The sequence below is a fragment of the Hylobates moloch genome, unplaced genomic scaffold, assembly GCF_009828535.3.
Source record: "Hylobates moloch isolate HMO894 unplaced genomic scaffold, HMol_V3 SCAFFOLD_8, whole genome shotgun sequence".
Lineage (NCBI taxonomy): Eukaryota > Metazoa > Chordata > Mammalia > Primates > Hylobatidae > Hylobates > Hylobates moloch.
The window spans coordinates 1,481,203-1,491,007 of NW_026652283.1; the positions used below are offsets into that span (position 1 = coordinate 1,481,203).

A 9,805-nucleotide genomic window follows, 5' to 3' on the forward strand; every position below is an offset into this window, starting at 1 on the left:
CACATGACTCAGGAGGTCTAGGCCACCGTGAGCCTGATCAAACCATTGCACTCATCCCCGGACAACAGAGGGAGACCCTGTCTCAATTAATAGAAAGAGAGGGAAGGAGGGTGGGAGGGAAGGAGGGAGGGAGGAAGGAAAGAAGGAAAGAAAAGAAACAAGAAGAGAGAGAGAAAGAAGAAAGAAAGGAAAGAAGGGAAAGAGAGAGAGAAAGAGGCCAGGTGCAGTGACTCACGCCTGTAATCCCAACACTTTGGGAGGCCGAGGCGGGCGGATCACAAGGTCAGGAGATCGAGACCATCCTGGCTAACACGGTGAAGCCCCGTCTCTACTAAAAATATAAAAAGTTAGCTGGGCATGGTAGCAGGCGCCTGTAGTCCCAAGTACTCGGGAGGCTGAGGCAGGAGAATGGCAGGAACCTGGGAGGCGGAGGTTGCAGTGAGCTGAGATCGCGCCACCGCACTCCAGCCTGGGTGACAGAGCGAGACTCACGTCTCAAAAAATCAAAAAAAATAAATAAATAGAAAGATAGATGGGGTCTCACTATCTTGCCCAGGCTGGACTCAAACTCCTGGGCTCAAGCTATCCCCCTACCCTCAGCCTCCCAAATAGCTGGGATTACAGGCATGCACCACTGTACACAGCTCCCTTTTTGCTTTTTAATCCATATGCTCTTGCTGGGTGATCTTACCCATTTAATAACAGTTAGAACACCTAATACTTGTCAAGCATTTTCTATTAGGCATTGCACTGCACTTTATATGACTATCCCATTAAATCCTTAAAACAGCCCTACAAGGTAGGGCACAGGAGCTCACAACTATGAGTACTTTGGGAGGCCGAGGCAGAGGCAGGAGGATTACTTGAGCCCAGGCGTTCAAGACAAGCGTAGGCAACGTAGACTCCCATCTCTCCAAAAAATTAAAATTTAAAACATTGGCCTGACATGGTTATTACTGCCTCATTTTACAGATGAGGAAACTGAGACTCAGAGAAGTCAAGGTCAGATGGACTAACTGGCAGAACTGACCTTGAAACCCAGGCAGCCTAACTCCGGAGCGTATGTTCTTAACTGCTTTATATTCCATTTTTAATTTTCCTCCTTTCTTTCCTAAAACCTGCTGTGTCCTTCGTTTTTGGTCTTATTTGTCCGATACCCCCAGCTAGAATTGTCAGAAATGATTCTCCAGTTCTCCCTCACTTAACACCTCCCGCTTTTAGTCCTGCCTTTTGAAGAGGCTGAGACCTGCGTGTTCTTTCCACGTCCCTGACCCTCCCTTGCATCAGCCCCGCCTGGCCCCCACCTGGGCTGGGAGCAGGAGCTGCCCTTGGTGGACTCTTCCTTCTGCCCAGTCTAAGAAAGTGACGGTGCTCATGTCACTGTACCATTTAAAAATGCGTGGACTTCCTTTTTTGTGGTGTTGGTTTTGGTTTGGTTTTTAAGCAGATCACACTGGAACGCCCTCACTTCACATGCGCGGTCTGGCCCTCACGTGTGTTTGCAGCTGCATTTCCTGTCATTCTCCACCCACTCCCTGTGCCTTACATTCCTGCCATCCTGAGGCCTCCCTTTTCGCAAGATCTGGGCCAGGCCTGTCCTAGCTCCACGCATCAGCCTTTGGTCTTTTGCGCTAAGCCTCCTTTGTCTTTGATCTCCCAGACAGACTCTAGTCAGCTCTCAAGACCCAGACCCCATGCGTCTTTAGTGGCATTTCCTCAAATTCCTCCAGGGTGAGACAGACACTCTTAGGGCTGCCACAGCACATGCTCAAGCCTCAGCTGTGGCCTCATTCTGCTGGGTGGTCGTTTATGTGTTTACGTGCTTGTCTCCATTAACCTAAATGGGTCTTCAGGACAAGGACCAAATCCCTTCAGCTTTCAGCACCCAGCACAGAGTAGCGCTCAATAAATGTTGGTTAAAATGCTTGAAGGAATGTGAAAGAGGTTGTTAAAAACAACAGGAAGTTAGAAATATACTTACTTCTAAGCAAAGGGATTATCTTGTGTTTCTCAAAGTAATCTCTTCAGCTAAATTAGCAGGCCTCAGGTGGGTAGGCTCATGTCCCGAATGAAAGTGATACGCGGCAAACGGAGAAGTCCTTTAAACTGTAAGTTCCCTTAGGGCGAGGGCCACTCCACGAGGTTAAGATCCTATCTGAGATCGCGTGCCCCTGTCTCCTGCTCTCATGCACGTTAGTGAGCCCCTGTGACTTGGTGGAGAGAACATTCTGTTTAGAGTGAGAGGCCAGGGCTGAAGTCACAGCTCTGCAAAAAATGATCAGCTTTGGGCCTAGAACCAGTGACTAACTTTTTGGGCCTCACTTTCGTGAAGACACATTTGATATTTGCTTTTACACTTTTCTTATGGTTAATTTTGATGCAGAGAGACTTCACATAGAAAGTGCCTTTGTCATTTATTGATGAAAAATAATTCTTAGCTCAGTGCAGATGGGATTGTTGTATCTGAAATCCATCTCTCCTTTCCCTTGCAGCTTCAGGATGAGTTGGAGAAAGGTGAACGGGACAATGCAGAACTGCAAGAGTTTGCCAACGCCATTCTTCAGCAGATAGCAGACCATTGTCCCGACATCCTAGAGCAAGTGGTCAACGCTCTGGAAGAGTCGTCTTGACCTGCTTTGTGGGGAAGCCGGAGGTAGCCAACCCAGGAGCCAAGAAAGGAGAACTCTGAGGAACAGGCGCCCGGAACCTTCTTGGCACCAAACACTACAAACTTCATCCCAACTTGCTCACTTGAAGAAGTGTGATTCCAGCACCGTTTCTACATCTGCCATCTTACTCTGCCTTTCTGCTTTGGATGTGGTCTCTACACTAACCTTCTTGATGTCCAGGGTAGATAAAAGGTCGAATGTCTCTGAGAAACTGCCACCTGGTCATCAGCAGTGGAGAACTGTGGGAGCTGGTAGCTCTGCCCTGACAGAGGACCATGGAGCAGAGGAGCCTCTCACCTGCTGTCCTCTGACATGAGAATGAAACCAGGAATGGACTTGGAGTTCAACAGGCTGAGAGGAGGCCTCCAGTGGACCAGAGAGCTGAGTGTTCTAATATCACAATAGGTGCTTTCTCCTAAAAGGGTAAAAAACAATCTCAAAAAGATTAGAAAAAGAGAAGGGGGGAAGGGAAGAGAAAATTGACTCTTCTTTTTACTGTCTCTTCTGCTTACTTTCCACATGAGATGCTTTGTACCGGGGAGCTGTGAGCAGGCCTCACGATGGCTTGGGAGCACTCGTCCCCCAAGGTCTGAGTCTTCACCCAGCCCTGCCTGTCTGTCCCAGCCTTCCTCACTCTGTTCCTCGGCCAGTTAACAAGAAGGTGGCGTGAGGTGTTCTCCACCAGTCTCTCCTGTGTTTGAGACTGTTGACCTTATCATACTGAGGTGTTAGATCAGATATCTCTAATTGAAGCGCATACGAGGTTGAAAGAGCACCAGCCAGGGCAACATAGCACGACCCTGTCTCTACAAAAAACGTAAAGGAGAACACACAAAGGTGACATATGAGACCCTGTTGTCCCCACCTGCAGCTTTGCCCCAGTAGCAGATGCCTGTTCCTCTTGGGCAGGTTTCCCCTGAACACCTCCAAGAGGTGCCTGCCTTCCCAGCACCCGTGTCCCGAGCGCCTGCAGCCCAGTGATCCCTCGCTCACCCTGCTAGCTTTGCCCTCGACCCGTCTTCTCAGAACCTCAGCCTCGCGCATTGCCTGGAACCTTCTTCTGGCATAAATGAAGGTTTTTCGTCCTACACACATTCCTTCCTCGATCATTTCATTCAGAGAATATTTATGAAATGCCTACTGTGTGCAAGTCATCCAGCCTTGGAAAGGCCACTTCTCAGTGAGGGAGAGGTGTGGTGGATTCTGTGAGACATACCTGCTGGAGTCGAAGCAGTAAATAGCATGTCCTTCCCCTCCCCGATCTTAAGAAAAGGTGTGTTTTCTAGAAAAGTTCCCTAATGGAATTCATGAGTTTGGGGGGGCTCAGTCACCCACTTGCCAATAAGATTCCATTTGATGATTCTGGATTTTTGCTGTTTGTTGTTGCCCTTAGAGAGGCTCTGAGTATCTACTTGTGGGTGGCCACTTCCTGACATCTGCATGTACCTCGTGGAATTCAGCCAGCTTCATGTTGCAAATCAGAAAGCTGACCCCAAGACTGCAGATCAATGAAGGTATTGGCATTGCTAAGGATGTAGCGTAGACAACAGCAGTCGTAAATAATTAGGCATGAAGAAGTAAACCACTTAACCCAAATCCAGTTCTGTGACCACCTCTACCACCAAAACCCAGCAGACACCTCTCCTGGTAAGAGTTGCTGGACTCAGTGTTTTTGTTTTGCGTTTTCTCCTCTCCTTCCCCACTTACTCAGAGAATTGAAAGTCTATGGAGTCAGTACAGCCCCATCAGCCCAGGAACTTCCCCCCACCAGCCCTTGACTGTCCCATTAACCTACATGGTCAGATCTCCAGCTCCCCCTACTCCCTGCTGTAAAACAATCCCTCTCCCTGTGAGAGGAAACTGTGGAGCGTTTCTTATCGAAGGTTAAATGGACTCTGCTCATAAACCTCTTACTGAGATGCTTCCTGATAGCCAGGCTGGCCAGAGAGGGGTGCAGGGGTTAGATAGTAAGTGGTGGTCGTTGTGGTCAATTACCTCAATTCTGTTCATTGCAGTGCCCATAAACCATGTAGAAAGCTCCCAGTACTGAAAGGCAGGAGTATTAGAATCTCACTTTATCCACCATAATATAAAGAACTGGGGTATGATAACAGCCTTCACAGGGCCACAGTGGAACCAAGAAAGCAGGCGAGGCCGTGCCTAAACAAGTGGCCTGGCACGGGCACTGGCCAGGTGCTCTCTCACTGGTCTATCCAGGAAGGCATCAAGCAGGTGCCCCAGATCCCACCCACGTGGCCTTTCTCATCAGGTGCAGCACCTACCACTCTCAGCCACTGGGTGTGTGACTCTCCTCTTCATCTCAACATTCTCCATCACTTCCCCTCCAGAAAAACTGATGGAAGGAAGCCCTCTGTGAGTGCTTCTGAGAAGAAAAGTTTCTGGGACAGATAACATCTGTCTGGTCTCTATGAACAGCAAGGAATCTTCTTGACCCTTCTCGGGCACTGGAGACTGGCTAAGAGTCCAATAATAAACGTGGCCTGCCTTTGTGCTGTAGGGCAGAGTGGATGCAGTTTGTAGCTTTCAGAGTATCTCATTGAGTCTAGATCATTGAACCAACACGTAACCAAATGTCCCACTCCCATCACACTAGGACTTGTCGTTCCATGCCCCTCTCCTAGTAGTCATGGTTTCATATGGTCATACAACTGCTACTGGAGTTATGTAGCCTTGAAAACTCAATGCAGGTTGCCCTTAATTTTCCCCAAACCCCTCCATCGGCAAGTCTAGTTGCCCTTTAGCACCTAAAGATCTGCACCCCAAATCAATGTCACCATAAAGAGGGCAAGAAGAAGAGTGGGTGTGATCCCAGCAGGGTTTTGTAACTGAAGAAGTACAGCGTGAGCTTCTCATCTTTTCGTATACCTCTAACCCCCGGTACTCATTGAATCATTGATGAGGTATCTCAATTGAGATTTGCAAGGATTTTGATACCATTTGAAATGGAAAAATTTTGAACGAGCTTTAACGTGTTTAAGAAATATGGCTGGGGCCGGCCACGGTGGCTCATGCCTGTAATCCCAGCACTTTGGGCGGCTGAGGCAGGTGGATCACCTGAGATCAGGAGTTTGAGACCAGCCTGGCCAAGATGGCAAAAACCCCGACTCTACTAAAAATACAAAATTAGCCGGGCGTGGTGGCGCACACCTGGAATCCCAGCTACTTGGGAGGCAGGAGAATCGCTTGAGCCTGGGAGGCAGAGGCCGCAGTGAGCCGAGATCGTGTCACTGCACTCCAGCCTGGCTGACAGAGCCTCCGTTTAAATATATACATATATATATGGATGGGAATCACCAAATTCATCTCAGCTCTAACCTTTTAACCTTTGTCCTTGCACTTTACAACCTAAAGATCTACCTGCGGCTCTCAGACTCCCTCACACTTGGGTTTTAGAAATAACTTGTAAAGCAGACTGGACCCACGGCCGCCCTCAGTGTCGAGAGGGGCATTGTGACTTGGCCCCTCGATTTCTGTCAATTGAAGTCTGGTTTTCCGTGAGGAACTTGCAGGCTCACCCACCCCCAGAGTGAGAGAAGAGGAAGGCGAAGTCATCACAGACACGGTCTTAGCCACCTGCTGAACTAATCCCTCCCCTATTGAGGGTCAGGGTTGTGAGGGAACCATCATGTGTCACCCCAAAATATAAATGTTTCTGAGCTGCCCATCCACTGGCATTTGGATTTGCTGCCAAAGTCCTGTTCCTCCCAGAACCATCCCGCCCTCCTGTTGACCATGTTGCTTGAGTGTAGGCCCGGCGGCTACCCGCAGAGTCTTTGAGGAAAGAGCCAAGCAAGGAAGACCTCGCTGCGTGGAGTGTGACACCACACGGCATTTCTCAAGCCCGGCGGACCCCGTGTCAGCAAATACCAGTCATTTAACATCTGCTTCTGGCCTCATCTTCACCTGCCTGGGTTTGGAACTGAGGAGGAAGGATGAGAAGAGACTGCAATGCAGCAGGCGCCCTCCGCAGAGCAAGGCCGCCCATCCATCACTGCCAGCCCTGGGCTGCCAGGAGGGGACGTGAACCACTCAAAGGGATGTCTGAAAGAGAATCTGGAGTTTCCCCCATGCACATTAGGGAAGAATTAGGCAAGAAAAGACGTACATTACAGGGAAATCCTTCTGAACAAAATGGCTGTCTTTACCTACTCTTTTTAAGCAAAAACTGTCTCCAGACTTTTTAGTGTCAAAACTGTAACCAACTGTCTCCTGATTTTTTCCAATGTGTTTGGCAAGTGCTGTGACCCTGTTGTAGGTGCTTCTCCTGACTCTTGGGGGAGAAGTGGTTTTAGGGATTGACTTGGGGGAGCGGGTTTTTGTCCCATCCCACCTCCTCTCTTCTTTCTCTGCTTGTCGATATCGTCTGTGTGATTCAGAGAAATGGGGCAGTTACATTGTGTCTGTTGTTGAGATTATTAAAAGATTAAAACGTAGTTGTAGAAATGAAAAATTAAGGAGCTGTGTTTTAAAAATGCAAACCAATATCTTGTTAATAAAGGAATTCAAGCTATGGGGCAGCCACACTCCCCTCCTCCTCCCAGGCTGGCATAGGTGGCCCCCGGCTGGCAGCTTAAGAAGCATGGAGCACACTTACGGTAGTGCCTGCCTGGGCAAGAGACACCTGCCGAGCAAAAGGAACGAGAATCTGGGGCTCAGAGCCTTGCAGTTGTGCCAGGATTTCCTGTACTTGCTCAGGACCTCTGGGTAGAGGTTTCACAGTTTGTGACCCCATAACCACCCTCACCCGACGTGGGTTCTAGCTCAGTGTGCCTAACACTGCCTGGTAACCTGGGCTTGACCCTGAAGCCCCTGCCCAGCAGGCCACAGGACCTCTCCTGCCCACTTGGTGCTATCTCATCCGGTGACCACCCAGCACGGGTGAGCACTGGCCAGCCTGGAGCCTGCAATCCAGGTGGAACAGACTGTCCTCCATGTCAGTTCCTTCTGGCTTCGGGCCCTCAATTCTTTCCCTTGAGCTTTGTTAGACCCCAGATCTCCTAGGCCCAGGCTGTCTCTTGACCCCAGAGAAGCCACTGTCAAGAAAGGAAGTGAACCCTGCTGAAGCCAGAGAATCCACCCCGGCCAAAGCAGGCCCTCTGGGTCCAGCCCCTCATTCCACACCACGCCAGTATTGCATCCATCTACTGCAGCTACACATCCTGAGGGCAGCACCACCCACTCTGGCCTGCTGGCCCATCGCAGGACTAGCCCAGGCACCTGCCGGGCACTGCAGGATGTCCAGTGGGGCCTGTGACTTCCTCCCTTATGCATCAGAAGAGAAGTGTTGCACTTTAGTGGAGGAGCTGAGGAGCACCTGCCCTCTTGTAGCTTGAGTTCCTTTTGGTAACAGTAGCAGCCTCCATGGTGGTGTCTGTGATGCAAATGCACCCGCTGCCTTCAACTGTATGTGTGTGTTCCTGCTGGAGCTGTGTTACTGACAGGATAATGACATTACAAAGAAATTGTGTTATATTCAACTTTGCCTTGATAATTATTGTAAACACTTTGTTCATTTTTTCTTTTTTATTCACAAACTAAATCCACCAGGAAATTATAAAGTTATTTAAAAACTGTGTGCTCTGTCCTTCTTTGAGTCTCACCCAGCTGATCGTCTAGGCAAGATGTGTCCTCCAGATGCTAGAAAAGATGGACAAGGTCTGCAGTGCCCAAGAGGCCAACTCCAATGGCAGGCAGCCCAAGGGCCAGGGGTCCCAGGATTTACGGTGGGTGTGGGAGTCACCACACAGCCCCGACGGGCATGGTGCCGCATCCCCCAGCCTGCTGCGACGTCGGAGGAGTGAGCCTCCTTTCCCTTCCCGCCTGATCTCCGGGTTTGCAGCTTTTAAAGTCAGTTCCCGGTTCCCTTTTTCCTTCTGTATACCCTCAGCGCCGGGCCAGGTTATCCATGTCAGATCTCACTGTTCCAGAGCTTAGAGTAGGTGCCCAGCGCTGAGGGATGGTGTTGCTCTTGTGCCAAGATAGAAGAGCCATAAGGGTGGGCCATCAAGGGAGGGCTTTGCCCAGGACTGGGACTCCAGCTTCAGCGGGCGTGTTCTGAGGCACCGACTCTGGGGCGTGCAGGCTGGGTTAACAAAGTGCAAGTGCCAAGAGTAAAAGGAGCCGAGAAACCCCGGGCTTGGACACGGCTGTCATTTCCAGCTTTGGATGTGTCTTGGGCCTTAGGCTCAATAAGAAATTACTCTGGGGGATTCCTTTTATGAGAATTACTTTTCTGCTTAGCCACACTTCCGTGTCTACCCGAGAAAGGAATCAAGCCAGCTTGCTGCATTCCTTCTCTCTCCTGTGTAAATTCTGTCACACACACTGGGTGTTGGCTCTTGGGAATTGTAGCAAGAGAGTCCAAACTCGTTCTTCCTGGTCGGCCCTCCCAGTGCCCAGGTCCCACCCTGGCCTCCCTCTCTGCAGCCAGAGCAGCTGTTGGGAAGCTCTGCCAGGGGAGGCGTGCCTGGGAGACGGGGCGCTGTGGACAGGGCCGCAGGGCTGAGGTTGCTTGTACTTTCATCATATGAAGCAGGAACAATTTTACTAGCAGAGCATGTATTATTCTGCACAATATAAAATCACAACCACAAGCAGATGTGTCCACAGAAAGCTGTCAGATTACACTGGTCAGCTGTTTCCAAGGTTTCCCATTCATCTTTTTTACTATTTATTCACTCTGCATTCTACCAGCACCCAGTTGCAGGCAAGTGGACACAGACGATAGATTTAAGGAAAATATGTGAAAACTTCAAGAATTCCATCCATTGATTTTTTTTTTTTTTTTTTGGAATTGAGAAAAGATCACTAGTACTTTATTTTTGAGGTAGAATATCTCAGGCTGGCTCAAAAATAATTAGGAACTAGTTAGGGACTGGGTGCTCTGGCTGAAACCCTTAATCCCAGCACTTTGGGAGGCCAAGGTGGGAAGATCACTTGAGGCGAGGAGTTCGAGACCAGCCTGGACAACATAGTGAGACCTCTCTCGTTACAAAAAATTAAAAATTTAGCAGGGCATGGTGACATGTGCCTATAGTCCCAGCTGCTCTGGAGGCAAGAGGATGACTTGAGCCCAGGAGATTGAGGCTGCAGTGAGCTGCAGTGATCACACCACT

The 9,805-nt window shown here is 49.6% G+C and overlaps 1 protein-coding gene across 4 annotated transcripts in view; it reads left to right on the forward strand.

Annotated features, from left to right (window-relative positions):
• Nucleotides 1-8,251, forward strand: part of ERC1 (ELKS/RAB6-interacting/CAST family member 1) — a 481,205-nt gene extending 472,954 nt beyond the window's left edge. For all 4 annotated transcript variants that reach the window (XM_058443362.1, XM_058443364.1, XM_058443363.1 and 1 more), the window contains one exon: nucleotides 2,493-8,251. In XM_058443362.1, coding sequence (XP_058299345.1) covers nucleotides 2,493-2,630 — 138 coding nt within the window. In that variant the 3' untranslated portion in view covers nucleotides 2,631-8,251. The remainder of the gene's footprint in view (nucleotides 1-2,492) is intronic.
• The last annotated feature ends 1,554 nt before the right edge of the window (nucleotides 8,252-9,805 follow it).